Source organism: Leptodactylus fuscus, chromosome 1 (assembly GCF_031893055.1).
Source record: "Leptodactylus fuscus isolate aLepFus1 chromosome 1, aLepFus1.hap2, whole genome shotgun sequence".
NCBI lineage: Eukaryota > Metazoa > Chordata > Amphibia > Anura > Leptodactylidae > Leptodactylus > Leptodactylus fuscus.
In genome coordinates this window covers 9,008,555-9,023,866 of record NC_134265.1, presented here as the reverse complement: position 1 = coordinate 9,023,866, position 15,312 = coordinate 9,008,555, and the positions used below count along the sequence as shown (strand labels likewise).

The window sequence follows — 15,312 nt, the reverse complement described above, 5'->3', positions numbered from 1 at the left end:
TAGCAGGGCTGTGTGTGTGATGTGTATGTAGCAGAGCTGTGTGTGATGTGTATGTAGCAGAGCTTTGTGTGTGACGTGTATGTAGCAGAGCTTTGTGTGTGTGACGTGTATGTAGCAGAGCTGTGTGTGTGATGTGTATGTAGCAGAGCTGTGTGTGTGTGTGATGTGTATGTAGCAGAGCTGTGTGTGATGTGTATGTAGCAGAGCTTTGTGTGTGACGTGTATGTAGCAGAGCTTTGTGTGTGTGACGTGTATGTAGCAGAGCTGTGTGTGTGTGTGATGTGTATGTAGCAGAGCTGTGTGTGTGTGTGACTTGTATGTAATAGAGCTGTGTGTGTGATGTGTATGTAGTAGAGCTGTGTGTGTGATATGTATGTAGCAGAGCTGTGTGTGTGTGTGATGTGTATGTAGCAGAGCTGTGTGTGTGTATGTAGCAGAGCTGTGTGTGTGTGATGTGTATGTAGCAGGGCTGTGTGTGCGATGTGTATATAGCAGAGCTGTGTGTGTGACGTGTATGTAGCAGATATGTGAGTGTGACGTGTATGTAGCAGAGCTGTGTGTGTGTGATGTGTATGTAGCAGGGCTGTGTGTGTGATGTGTATATAGCAGAGCTGTGTGTGTGACGTGTATGTAGCAGATATGTGTGTGTGATGTGTATGTAGCAGAGCTGTGTGTGTGTGATGTGTATGTAGCAGGGCTGTGTGTGTGATGTGTATATAGCAGAGCTGTGTGTGTGTGATGTGTATGTAGCACTGACATCCTCGGACATCTCCTCTTTTCTGGGGCTTTTTCATGTATTACATACTAGCTATAACCCGCGACTTCGTTGGCGGCCCCCTGATGCCTGCGCAAACTACCTGCAGCGCGGCCCGTGGCTCCTCTACTTGTGGCCAGAGCGGGCCTGCCCCCAGTATCTTGCCCCCCCCCCATCTCTGCCCCCAGTATCTTGCCCCCCCATCTCTGCTCCCAGTTTTTCCCCCCATCTCTGTCCCTAGCTTAATGTCCCCCTTCTCTGCCCCCAGTTCACTTCATCTGCCCCCAGTTTCTTGCCCCCCCATCTCTGTCCACAGTTTCTTCCCCCCTATCTCTGCCCCCCCAGTCTCATGTCCCCCATCTCTGTCCTCAGCTTCATGCTCCCCCCTATCTCTGTCCCCAGTTTCTTCACCCCCATCTCTGCCCCCCCAGTGTCATGTCCCCCATCTCTGCCCCCAGCTCCCCCCCCCCTCCTACAGCGGCCCCCGTGTAGTACCACTCACCTGTGTCTCTATCCCCCGGCTCCTGTGTGTGCTGCCTTCCTGCATAGACGTCTCGTGCTGTTGCCTGTGTGTTGTTTATGTAGCAGAGTGAGTTTGGTTGGTATGACGCCGTAGCTTGCTGTGCTTGATATCGGACACACAGGCAGCCGGGTGTGAAGTGTATGCAGTCAGCGAGCACACACAGGAGCAAAGGAGGCCAAGGTGAGTGCTACTACACAGGGGGAACTGAAGCTGGGGACCTGGGGACACCGACCGGGGAACACCCCCTACGACGGTGGCGATTTGGGGTGAGTGACCCACATTTAAAGTAGCCTATCATTCCTTCCTGGGAAATATGTAGGTGTGTGTGAAATTTCACCAAAATCCATTCAGCCGTTTGTCTGTGATTGAGGAACAAACACACAAACCCACAAACAGGATTCTAATCTGTACCCCCTGGACCTCAAAAAGTACTCCACTGCTTCGTAGCCCTCCTGGTGGGGAATCGACGAATACAGCGCCTCAACATCCAGGCTGGCAAACATTTGATTACACCCTCTATCCAATTAAAAACATCCATTGTATCCCTAGTATAGGAAGCTAGTCCTAGCACAAATGGCCTCAGCACTGTGTCCAAATAGACACTGATGTCTTGCGTGAGGCTCCCTATCCGGGATACTATTGGTCTTCCTCTCAGGGGGACCAGCCCTTTATGGATCTTAGGTAACACTTAAAACGCTGCCAGCACTGGATGTCGAGGCGCCATATATATGTACACATCCCCCGGACAGAGGTGTTATATCTTGGGGGCCCCTCCGTACCTGTCTGTTATATCAACATTCAAAGATGACCTATGACATGGCTAATGCCCCCTCCCTCCACCTAAAGAATGTCTTACAGGATATATTTCTTATGGTTACAATCACCAGTTAGGAGTATATAGGTATACACGACTTATTCATTACATCATCTATCTCATATGATAATACGGCATCACAAGTGGATATATATTTGTTAATAATTCTTCTACAAGACGCTATAACTTACACAAGTGATTTTGAGATTGTTTTTTCATGACACATTGTACTTCATGTAACTGGTAAACACTGATCAATATATTTGTATTTATTTCTAATCAAAAAATAGGAAATTTTGGGGAAAAAATTAGCAATTTTCAAAATGTGAAATTTTCTGTTTTTCAGACGGATAGTCATATCACACAAATACAAGAATATCTATTATCTGCCATATCTCTGATTTATATCGGATCATCTTTTAATTGTCCTGTAATTTATTTTGGTTATTATAAATCTTACAAGTGTAACAGCGATTTTACAGATTTAGAAGAAAATTTCTCACTCATTTTTTAGGGACGACTTCAGGTCTCATGAGGATTATAAAGGTCTATATAGTACCCCCATAAATCACCCCATCCACCTTCTTCATAGAGCTCTCTCTCACCTGGAGAAACCCGAGAACACTGGGAGAATAATGTTCTTTGACTTCTCCAGTGCGTTCAACACCATTCAGCCAGGACTACTGAGGGAGAAGCTGAACCTTGGTGGAGTGGACCATCACCTGTCCAACTGGACCCTAGACTACCTGACAACCCGCCCTCAGTATGTGAGAGCCCCGGACTGTGTGTCTGACACTGTGATCTGTAGTACGGGGGCACCACAAGGTACAGTTCTTGCCCCATTTCTCTTCACACTGTACACTGCTGACTTTAGGCACAACTCATCCAGCTGTTACTTACAGAAGTACTCCGATGACTCTGCTATAGTAGGCCTTATCACTGATGGCAGAGACTTAAACTGGGATTTTATGGACTGGTGCCAGCAGAACCACCTCAGGATTAATGCTGGAAACACCAAGGAGATGGTGGTGGACTTTAGTAAACGGAGAGGTGGTCCAACCTCGGTGGAGATCCAAGGGACATGTATTGAGATAGTCAAGACCTATAAGTATCTGGGTGTGCTCCTCAATAATAAACTAGACTGGGCTGATCACCTGGAGGTGCTGCACAGAAAGGGCCACAGCAGACTCTACCTGCTCAGGAGGCTGAGGGCCTTCGGAGTCCAGGGGACACTTCTTAGGGCCTTTTTCAACTCTGTGGTTGCCTCAGCCATCTTTTTCAGTGTGGCCTGCTGGGGGAGCAGTATATCAACCAGGGACAGAAATAGACTTGACAGGCTGATCAGGAGGGCCAGCTCTGTCCTGGGGAGCCCCCTGGACCCAGTACAGGTGGTGGGTGACAGAAGGACACTGTCCATGGTGACCTCCATGCGGGAGAACAAATCCCACCCCATGTATGAGACCTTGATGGCAGCACTGTAAGTGACCGTCTGCTTCACCCCAAGTGTGAGAAGGAGTGCTATCGCAGGTCCTTCCTTCCAACCGCGACCAGGCTGTATAATCTACATCAGACTACGCGAAGATCACTCCGCACAGAGAACTAATGGTTATGACTATGAAGTCTTCCTTCTTTCTTCTTCTGTTCCTTAGCTGCTATGGACTCCTAGTATATCTTCTCTTCTCAGCATATGTGTGTCTACGTCTGTATTATATTACTGTGTATTATCCTGTATCTGTATTACTATGCTGCTGTAACATACTGAAATGTCCCCACTGTGGGACTAGTAAAGGATTATCTTATCTTATTTTCCTAACTGCACCCCTCAAGTAATTCAAAACAACATTTGTGAAGTTTGTTAACCCTTTTCATAGGGATTTAAACAATATGGAGGTGAAATTTAGACATTTCATTTCTATCCAATATTACATTCATTTAGCCCTAACATTATCACATTCACAAAGGGTTAAAGGAGAAAATGTATCTCACAGATTGTTATACAATTTCTCCCGAGCACAGAAAGACCCCACATGTGGGTGTAAACTGATATTTGTTCAAACTGCAACATGGAATGGAAGGAGCAACACTGGGGATATGAAAAGCAGATTTTGCTGGGATAGTTTTCAGGTGCCTTGTCTCATCTGTAGCTCCTAAAGTACCAGTACAAAGGAAAACCCCAAAAAGTGACCCCATTTTAGAAATTACACCTTTCAAGGAATTTATCAAGGAGTATAATCAATTTGACTCCAAGAGTGTTTCCCGAAAATAATGTGCAAAGTAAAAATGTAAATTTTTAAAGAAATATGCCATTTTGGTGCCCAATACATTGCGCCCAGTTTGTGTCATCAGAGACCTGCACTCCTAAAACTATTACGTGGACTATCCCAGGTAGAGAGAAGTTGTATATGTAGGTGTAAACTGCTGCTTGGGCTCAGAAGGGAAGGAGTTCTGCGCTTTTTAGCTTTTGGGGTACAGATTTAGAGGGATATTCTGGACGCCATTTTGTATTTGATTCCTGGAAGTGCCAGTAAATTGGAATTCCCCAAAAAGTGGCCCTATTTTGTAGGGACAATTTTATAGTCTCTACAAATGTGACATAGCGCCCAAAAACCAACAATCTTAATCTGTGCTCCATAACACATAGCGCTCCTTCACATCTGCACCCTGATGTGTGTCCAAGTGGCAGTTTATGGTCTCATGTATGTAAACGAGCTGAAGGCTGCTATCCTACAACCTGGGCTTCCATAACACTTGTGCAGTGCCACAGGCTGATCCCTCCAGGCCACAATGATGACGTCATTCATAGAGCCCCCACCAAGTATTGAGGGCAATTACTGGACAGAATTTTCATTTGCCCAACATTTCTGTGTTAAATAATTCTTTTACAGTTGGTCTTATATAATATTCTAATTTTCTGAGATAATGATTTTTGGGTTTTCCTTGGCTGTAAACCATAATCCTCAACATTACCAGAAAGAAAAAGTTCTCTCTGTTTGTAATGACTCAATATAATATATGGGGGTCACTTTTTCATTTGAATTATATAAAAAAAAAACAACAAAACCCCTTTTTGTTGATATTCTAATTTATTGAGATGCACTTGTAGAAGCCGCAGAAACATAACCACACTTGGAAAACGACACCCCTGAAGGGATTTATCAGGCAGTGTAACAAGCATTTTAAACCCTTGAATGTTGCATTAATTTAATTTGCAGAAATGAATGCGCAGCTTACAATGAAAAGTAAAAATCTTCCATAGATGAGACATTTCAGTGTCCAATATATTGTGCCCAAGTTATGTCAGCAGAGACACACACTCCAAATACTGATAAGTGGGTATCCCAGGCACAACAGTTTTTGCAGCATTTGTCTCTGATACAAGCTGGGCACAACATATTACACACTGAAATGACGTATTCCTGGAAAAATTGTTGCATCATCTTAAGGGTTAAACAGCAGGTTTCGGTGTTATCACTGTCCGCACTGTTGCAACTGGAGCCTGGCTGTCAGATACAGCTGGGCTCCCACGGTGATCCCAAGGGCTTTGATTGTGAACTCGCTTGATCACCATCACATACGTGTAGGAGGAGATGCGGTAACTACCCACATTCTCCCTCGTACAGGAACATGAGAATGTATATAGTTAACATAAAAAAACAATAAATATAAATTCTCTCTTAATACCTAGAAGGGTCAATGACTTAAGGTTGAAAATCCATTTACAACTCGCTTCTCCCCTGTGTGACTCCTTTGATGGTAAACAAGACTTGATTTTGAAGTAAAACATTTCCCACATTCTGGACATGAATATGGCTTCTCTCCTGTGTGAATCCTTTTATGGTGAACAAGACTTGATTTCTGAGAAAAACATTTCTCACATTCTGAGCATGAAAATAGCTTCTCCCCTGTGTGTAATTTTTGATGTTCAACAAGACGAGATTTCTGCGCAAAACATTTCCCACAATCTGAGCATGAATATGGCTTCTCTCCTGTGTGAATCCTTTGATGTTGAACAAGATTTGATTTATGAGTAAAACATATCCCACATTCTGAGCAGGAATATGGCTTCTCCCCTATGTGAATCCTTTGATGGTTTACAAGAATTGATTTCTGATTAAAACATTTCCCACATTCTGGGCATGAATATGGCTTCTCCCCTGTGTGAATCCTTTGATGTTGAACCAGACTTGATTTCTGAGTAAAACATTTGTCACATTCTAGACATGAATATGGCTTCTCTCCTGTGTGAGTTCTTACATGTTTAACAAGTTCTGATTTATAGATAAAATATTTCCTACATTCTGAGCATGAAAATAGCTCCTCCCCTGTGTGTAATTTTTGATGTTCAACGAGATCAGATTTCTGAGTAAAACATTTCCCACATTCTGGGCATGAATATGGATTCTCTCTTGTGTGAATTCTCTGATGTATAATGTCCTTTCTGCAGCTTTCATTTTGCTTAAAAGACTGTGATGAATTAGAAGAAAAATCTTTCTCCTGAAGGGTTGAGGGTATATCGGGGATAATGACATGTTCTTCATATGGCTCTTGTGCGATACCATGATCCTCTGCTTTATAATCTGTAGATATCAGATGTCCCTCTGAGCTCCTGGTACAGTCATCTGACAAGAAGAAAACTGATATTACTATTATTGAATAACATAACCTTATAAGTATATTCCTACTGAGCTGCCGCTGCCTGAGACGCTTCAGACCGTGTGAAGAAGTGACGTCAGTGGCACAGGCAGCAAACGATGGCAGCGTGGCCTACTTCATTAGTATTCACTGTGCTGAGACGGAGGTCAGTGATAGTGAATAGTAATGAAGCGGGGCAGGAGACGCCACCACTGCTCTAGGTCACTGTAGAGGGGAACACAATCCATGGCTGCTTAAATATGGCCACTTATGTGGAATAATACTGTAGGATGCCATAAATCTTACTGTATTACACCCCATACACACAATAGAATCCAAACCACATCTGCTGGATTTCCCAGCCTGAACTCACCGCGGATCTGCTGTCCCCATACAGTATGTAGTAGGGTCTGTGGAGTCACAAGGAAGCAGGGACTCCTAGCGTCATAGATCACTAAGATACGGGGAGTCCTGGTGTGTGGACAGAGTTCAGGCTGGGAAATGTGACTGATGTACAGACCAGATTTTCTAGTCTGGATTCCATAGTGTGATTGGGGTCTAAGGTGAGGTTTACACAGTGACATTTGTAGAAGCTGCTTCAGGAATTCAGAAGAAGAATTTTTCCACTTTGCCAAATCAGCCCCCAAATCTCCATCAGATTCCTTACTGGCCAGGCCGGATTTTCCACCTCCCATTTATTTCCATAGAGCTCTGAGGTGGAATCTGCCTGAAAATCGAGCAGGAGGATTATTTTTCCGCTCCCTGAAATAATCTGCTATATAATTCTGGTAAATTCTTTCCCTTCACGAGGACTGACAGCCGGTGAGGAAGAAATTTGCCTCGTTCACATTGATGTCAAGTCCATATTCCTGCTGTCCGTTCTATTCTATACTACATTTATTACCCCCTATAGCGGTATCACATTTATATTCAGGTATTATTAGTATTTTACCTGAATCGGGAACAACAAATAGTCTAAACAATGTCTGAATAGAATCAGTGACCCTTCTGTGCTTTACATAGTGGTGACTCCTCACCTGGGCGGTTCCCTGTAGGAATGTCCTCCTCACACTCCTCATCACCACTCACATAGGGCTCTTCCTTTATTCTCATAGATATAGCATTCATGTCGCTCACATCTTTATCCTGATGGAAAATCTGGGAAACAAATAATGTAAAAGTCACCGGACAAATGGGGAAGTCACAGAGAATGTTCTAGATCATTAATCCGCATGAAGATGAAAGATGTCCTGACAGTAGCTGCAGGTCTGTGAGAAGCCGGATAAACATATTAGATGGCGGCTCAATGACACCGCCCATGTATATAACCATATAATACTGCTGGATACAACAAGACTGACCACAAGGACTTCACAGCCCGTCTACACATCATAGGGAATATCTCCATCTACCTGATCATCATCCTGTGGAAGAAGAGGACTGGGACATCTCTCCGGTGTTGTCCTCTTACTGGATCTACCTGTAGGAAACACAGACAGGGACTGAATTCATTCTGTACATACAAATAATGGAAGTCCATGTGTATATAGTCATGTCTATTACCTGCTGATGTGAGGGGCTGCTGGTCCTCCATCATCACCTCCTTGTACAGATCCTTGTGTCCTTCTAAATACTCCCACTCCTCCATGGAGAAATAGACAGCGACATCCTGACACCTTATAGGAACCTGACAACACAATGATACAGTCATCACCCCGACCCCTCCAGTTACTGTATAATGTCCCAGCATTCCCAGCAGTGTCACCTCTCCAGTCAGCAGCTCCAGCATCTTGTGGGTGAGTTCTAGGATCTTCTGTCCATTGATCTCCTCCTGTATCAGGGGGTGAGGTGGAGGCCCCAGAATTGGGCTCAGGGTTCCTCCATATCCATCATACACAGGAGCCTGACAGCGCTCACTAGAGGTCTTCTTCACTACTGTGTAATCCTGGATATGGGGAGACACATTAATAAATCTTACTACATACATGTCCAGAGTCCATCACCTCTCCAGTCATATCATCTGTTATTACTATAGATAAGAATGATGTCATGATGACATCATCAGAATCTCTCACCTCTCCAGTAAGCTGGTAGATGATCTCTAGGGTGAGATTTAATAGACTTTCCGCCATCTTCTTCCTGTCTCTTTCCATCCTTGATGGATCAATCAGGAATATTCTCTTATATAGAAGATACTGAGAGGATTCTATATTGTAGGAACCTGAATGGAGAGAAGATGAGACAATGTAATCGCTACACGGAATCCCATGGAATAAATAGAAGAGTTGAGTCCCATTATTATCACCACCTCCTACTTCTGACGTCGGCAGCGTGTAGCTCAGGAAGGGAGTGACTTGTTGCGGGCCGGCTTGGTGGGTATATAAGGTGTGTGATAGGCTGAACAGAATCTCATTGGGAGTTTTTGACCAGCGTCAAGCGTACTGGCTGAGGGGTGTTCAGTGCTGCCCGGGGTGTTGTAACCCAAATTGGATCTGGAAGAAGCAAAACCTGATGCCGAACAGCCCAGGAGGCTTCAGCAGCACTAGTAGAATGAGCCGTGCTACCTACTAAGGAGGGGAAGAAACCCTCAAGAAGGTGAGGAAGAGTCCAAAGATACGGAGCTGACACTTGTAAAGATGACACTGACTTTCCCTGCAGCTTCAGTCACAACAAGTGATGGTTCGTCCATCGATCTCTTGGAACAGCCACAACTGTCACAGATAGATCTCCCACATTTCTGTCTGGACTACAATCTACTGGCCATAGAGGTGAAGACACTCGGCCCCTGATATTACCAGCACACTGGAACTAACTGTACAGTCCTCCCTGACCCTGACAGAAGAGGAAGTATTACAGCCTAGTACGCAACGTGCAACAACAAGTGACTAATGCAGAGGAGAAAGTGGCCAACGGGAATCTGTAGGTTTGTGACTTACTGAAATGAGCAGAATCTTACATGATGGTATAGAGGACGTAGAGAATGGGCCCCGCTGTAGGGACATGAGAGGAATGAGTGTCCCGGAGAACGTTCCATCCAGAGATCTAACACCGATACAGGGGCTTGTAAAAGTATTCACACCCCTATAGCAATACTTTGTAGAGCCGCCTTTGGCTACAATTCCGGCTACAAGTCTTTTGGGCTCGGTCTCTACCAGCTTTGCACATCTAGAGATGAGATTTCTGCCCCTTCTTCTTCTTTGCAGCCAGATTGGATGGAGCGTCTGTGAACAGCAATTTTCATGTCTTGCCACAGATGCTCAATGGGATTTAGGTCTGGACTGTGACTGGGCCGTTCTAAGAGCCGAATATTCTGTGATCGAAACCATTCACTGGAGCTCGGGCTGGAGGTTTAGGGTCATTGCTGGAAGGGGAATCTCCTGCTCAGTCTCAGGTCTATTGTAGGATCCAACAGGGCCACAAGGAGGACATTATAGTGTGTGGGGGCCACAGGGAGGACATTATAGTGTGTGGGGGCCACAGGGAGGACATTATAGTGTGTGGGGGCCACAGGGAGGACATTATAGTGTGTGGGGGCCACTGAATGTATGAGAAGGGCTGAGAGCGAGCACTTACCTCCTCAGGTACAGCAGCCGTCTGCTCACAGGACCTGTGATGATGTCATAGGTGTGGGAGGGGTCACAGAATCACATGACCAGATATTAGAAGTCTCTGCTGTGTGTGTGTGTGTGACGTGTATGTAGCAGAGCTGTGTGTGTGATGTGTATGTAGCAGAGCTGTGTGTGTGATGTGTATGTAGCAGAGCTGTGTGTGTGACGTGTATGTAGCAGAGCTGTGTGTGTGACGTGTATGTAGCAGAGATGTGTGTGTGACGTGTATGTAGCAGAGCTGTGTGTGTGACCAGTCGCGTAACTAGGAATGGCGGGGCCTCGTGGTGAACTTTTGACATGGCCCCCCCAACCGACGTCGAAGACCTCAACCAACCCCCTCCTCCGCACTCTATTATGTCCCTTAGTAAGCCCTGCACACAGTATTATATCCCATAGTGGCCCCTTCACACAGTATTATCCTCCATAGTGGACACCCATAAACAATTATTATACTCTGGGGTCTTTTCAGACCCCAGAGTATAATAATCGTAGACCCGGGGGAATAAAAACATAAAAAATTACTGTTTCTTACCTGTCCCCCGGCTCCTACGCTGTCGTCTCCACTGGCGTCCATATGAAATGACGTCAGACGTCACATGACCCGGGACGCAGGCCGGGTTCATGTGACATCAGAAAGGAGGCCTGGCAGGATCGTGTAGAGGTAAGTAACACTGTTTGTTATGTTCCCTTACCTCTCCCGATCCGCCGATCATTATACTCGGGGGTCTGCAAAGACCCCTGTGTGTGACGTGTACAGTCATGGCCAAAAGTTTTGAGAATGACACAAATCTTCTATTGTCACATGATCTGCTCCCTCTGGTTTTTCTGTGTGTTTGTCAGATGTTTTTATCACATACAGAAATAGAATTGCAATCATATTCTGAGTAATAAAAGCTTATACTGACAGTTAGAATGAGTTAATGCAGCAAGTCAATATTTGAAGTGTTGACCCTTCTTCTTCAGGACCTCTGCAATTCTCCCTGGCATGCTCTCAATCAACTTCTGGACCAAATCCTGACTGATAGCCGTCCATTCTTGCACAATCAATGCTTGCATTTTGTCAGAATTTGTAGGTTTTTGTTTGTTCACCCGTCTCTTGATGATTGACCACAAGTTCTCAATGGGATTAAAATCTGGGGAGTTTCCAGGCCATGGACCAAAAATCTCTATGTTTTGTTCCCTGAGCCATTTAGTTATCACCTTTGCTTTATGGCAAGGTGCTCCATCATGCTGGAAAAGGCATTGTTGGTGGCCAAACTGCTCTTGGACGGTTGGGAGAAGTTGATCTTAGAGGACATTCTGGTACCATTCTTTATTCATGGCTGTGTTTTTAGACAAGACTGTGAGAGAGCCGATTCCCTTGGCTGAGAAGCAACCCCACACATGAATGGTTTCAGGATGCTTTACAGTTGGCATGAGACAAGACTGGTGGTAGCGCTCACCTCCTCTTCTCCGAATAAGCTGTTTTCCAGATGTCCCAAACAATCGAAAAGGGGATTCATCAGAGAAAATGACTTTACCCCAGACCTCAGCAGTCCACTCCCTGTACCTTTTGCAGAATATCAGTCTGTCCCTGATGTTTTTTCTGGAGAGAAGTGGCTTCTTTGCTGCCCTCCTTGAGACCAGGCCTTGCTCCAAGAGTGCCATGATGAAGGAACCAGCAAGGTTCTGAAACGCGTAGCTTAAACAATCTCTGTACGCTGGGTGTACTTAACTGTGATGCTTATATTTTTTTAATGCGGAAATAAAAGTTAATTTTTACCTTCTGGAGACGCTGGATATTCTTTACTTTTTGCTGGCTTTACAAGTGGAACAAGGTCCATCCACATCCGTGCGGCCCAGGATCAGGTGTTCATGATTAAGGGGTGAGCTGAATATACATTGTTTTTTGCTACTTGCTCGAAGAGTCTCCGCCTCACAGTGCATGCAGATGCACTCACACCTGCCTGCTGCCATTCCTGAGCAAGCTCTGCACTGCTGGTAGCCCGATCCCGCGGCTGAAACACTTTTAAGAGATGGTCCTAGGTCTTGCTGGTTTTTCTTGGTCGCCCTGGAGCCTTTTTGCCAACAATGGAACCTCTCTCCTTGAAGTTCTTGATGATGCGATAGATTGTTGACTGAGGTGCAATCTTTCTAGCTGCGATACTCTTCCCTGTTAGGCCATTTTTGTGCAGTGCAATGATGACTGCACATGTTTCTTTAGAGATAACCATGGTTAACAGAAGAGAAACAATGATGCCAAGCACCAGCCTCCTTTTAAAGTGTCCAGTGGTGTCATTCTTACTTAATCATGACAGATTGATCTCCAGCCCTGTCCTCATCAACACCCACACCTGTGTTAATGGAGCAATCACTGAAATGATGTTAGCTGCTCCTTTTAAGGCAGGGCTGCAATGATGTTGAAATGTGTTTTGGGGGATAAAGTTCATTTTCTAGGGAAATATTGACTCTGCAAGTAATTGCTGTTAAGCTGATCACTCTGTATAACATTCTGGAGTTTATGCAAATTGCCATTAGAACAACTGAAGCAGTAGACTTTGTAAAAATTAATATTTGTATCATTCTCAAAACTTTTGGCCATGACTGTATGTAGCAGAGCTGTGTGTGTGATCTGTATGTAGCAGAGCTGTGTGTGTTCTGTATACAGTCCTATGAAAAAGTTTGTGCTCCCCTATTAATCTTAATCCTTTTTAGTTCTATATATTTTGGTGTTTACAGCAGCCATTTCAGTTTGATCTATTTAATAACTGATGGACACAGTATTATTTCAGGATTGAAATGAGGTTTATTGTACTAACAGAAAATGTGCAATATGCATTAAACCAAAATTTGACTGGTGCAAAAGTATGGGCACCTCAACAGAAAAGTGACATTATTTAGTAGCTCCTCCTTTTGCCTCTAGCCGCTTCCTGTAGCTTTTAATCAGTTCCTGGATGAAGGTATTTTGGACCATTCCTCTTTACAAAACAATTCAAGTTCAGTTATGTTTGATGGTCGCTGAGCATGGACAGCCCGCTCTCAAATGATCTGAAAACAAAGATTGTTCAACATAGTTGTTCAGGGGAAGGATACAAAAAGTTGTCTCAGAGATTTAACCTGTCAGCTTCCACTGTGAGGAACATAGTAAGGAAATGGAAGACCACAGGGACAGTTCTTGTTAAGCCCAGAAGTGACAGGCCAAGAAAAATATCAGAAAGGCAGAGAAGAAGAATGGTGAGAAGAGTCAAGGACAAGCCACAGACACCTCCAAAGAGCTGCAGCATCATCTTGCTGCAGATGGTGTCACTGTGCATCGGCCAACAATACAGCGCACTTTGAACAAGGAGAAGCTGTATGGGAGAGTGATGAGAAAGAAGCCGTTTCTGCAAGCACGCCACAAACAGAGTCGCCTGAGGTATGCAAAAGCACATTTGGACAAGCCAACTTCATTTTGGAAGAAGGTCCCGTGGACTGATGAAACAAAGATTCAGTTGTTTGGTCATACAAAAAGGCGTTATGCATGGCGTCCAAAAAAAACAGCATTCCAAGAAAAACACTTGCTACCCACTGTAAAATTTGGTGGAGGTTCCATCATGCTTTGGGGCTGTGTGGCCAATGCCGGCACCGGGAATCTTGTTAAAGTTGAGGGTCGCATGGATTCCACTCAGTATCAGCAGATTCTTGAGAATAATGTCCAAGAATCAGTGACGAAGTTGAAGTTACGCCGGGGATGGATATTTCAGCAAGACAATGATCCAAAACACCGCTCCAAATCGACTCAGGCATTCATGCAGAGGAACAATGACAATGTTCTGGAATGGCCATCCCAGTCCCCAGACCTGAATATCATTGAACATCTGTGGAATGATTTGAAGCGGGCTGTCCATGCTCGGCGACCATCAAACTGAACTGAACGCAAATTGTTTTGTAAAGAGGAATGGTCCAAAATCCCTTCATCCAGGATCCAGGAACTGATTCAAAGCTACAGGAAGCGACTAGAGGCAAAAGGAGGAGCTACTAAATATTACTGGCACTTTTCTGTGGAGGTGCCCAGACTTTTGCACCGGTCAAATTTTGGTTTAATGCATATTGCACATTTTCTGTTAGTACAATAAACCTCATTCCAATCCTGAAATATTACTGTGTCCATCAGTTATTAGATAGATCAAACTGAAATGGCAAACACCAAAATATTTAGAACTAAAAATGATTAAGATTAATAGGGGGGGGCACAAACTTTTTCATAGGACTGTATGTAGCAGAGCTGTGTGTGTGATGTGAATGTAGCAGAGGTGTGTGTGTGATGTGTATGTAGCAGAGCTTGGGTGTGATGTGTATGTAGCAGAGCTGTGTGTGATGTGTATGTAGCAGAGCTTGGGTGTGATGTGTATGTAGCAGAGCTGTCTGTGTGTGATGTGTATGTAGCAGAGCTGTGTGTGTGATGTGTATGTAGAAGAGCTTGGGTGTGATGTGTATGTAGCAGAGCTGTGTGTGTGTGATGTGAATGTAGCAGGGTTGTGTGTGTGATGTGTATGTAGCAGAGCTGTGTGTGATGTGTATGTAGCAGAGCTTTGTGTGACGTGTATGTAGCAGAGCTGTGTGTGTGTGATGTGTATGTAGCAGGGCTGTGTGTGTGATGTGTATGTAGCAGAGCTGTGTGTGATGTGTATGTAGCAGAGCTTTGTGTGTGACGTGTATGTAGCAGAGCTTTGTGTGTGTGACGTGTATGTAGCAGAGCTGTGTGTGTGATGTGTATGTAGCAGAGCTGTGTGTGTGTGTGATGTGTATGTAGCAGAGCTGTGTGTGATGTGTATGTAGCAGAGCTTTGTGTGTGACGTGTATGTAGCAGAGCTTTGTGTGTGTGACGTGTATGTAGCAGAGCTGTGTGTGTGTGTGATGTGTATGTAGCAGAGCTGTGTGTGTGTGACTTGTATGTAATAGAGCTGTGTGTGTGATGTGTATGTAGTAGAGCTGTGTGTGTGATATGTATGTAGCAGAGCTG

At 44.6% G+C, this 15,312-nt stretch overlaps 3 protein-coding genes across 3 annotated transcripts in view; 1 reads left to right on the top strand and 2 right to left on the bottom strand.

Annotated features, from left to right (window-relative positions):
- Positions 1-7,878, bottom strand: part of LOC142189845 (uncharacterized) — a 236,989-nt gene extending 229,111 nt beyond the window's left edge. The window contains exon 1 of the mRNA XM_075262256.1: positions 7,761-7,878. Coding sequence (XP_075118357.1) covers positions 7,761-7,851 — 91 coding nt within the window. The 5' untranslated portion in view covers positions 7,852-7,878. The remainder of the gene's footprint in view (positions 1-7,760) is intronic.
- LOC142191151 (uncharacterized) overlaps positions 1-15,312 on the top strand; it is a 1,229,165-nt gene that overhangs the window by 743,680 nt on the left and 470,173 nt on the right. The gene's annotated exons all lie outside the window — the stretch shown is intronic.
- Positions 5,782-6,864, bottom strand: LOC142209394 (uncharacterized). The gene is made up of 2 exons (XM_075278386.1): positions 6,860-6,864; positions 5,782-6,787 (listed from the first exon to the last, which is right to left on the bottom strand). The coding sequence occupies exons 1-2, from the start codon at positions 6,862-6,864 to the stop codon at positions 5,782-5,784; spliced, it is 1,011 nt and encodes a 336-aa protein (XP_075134487.1).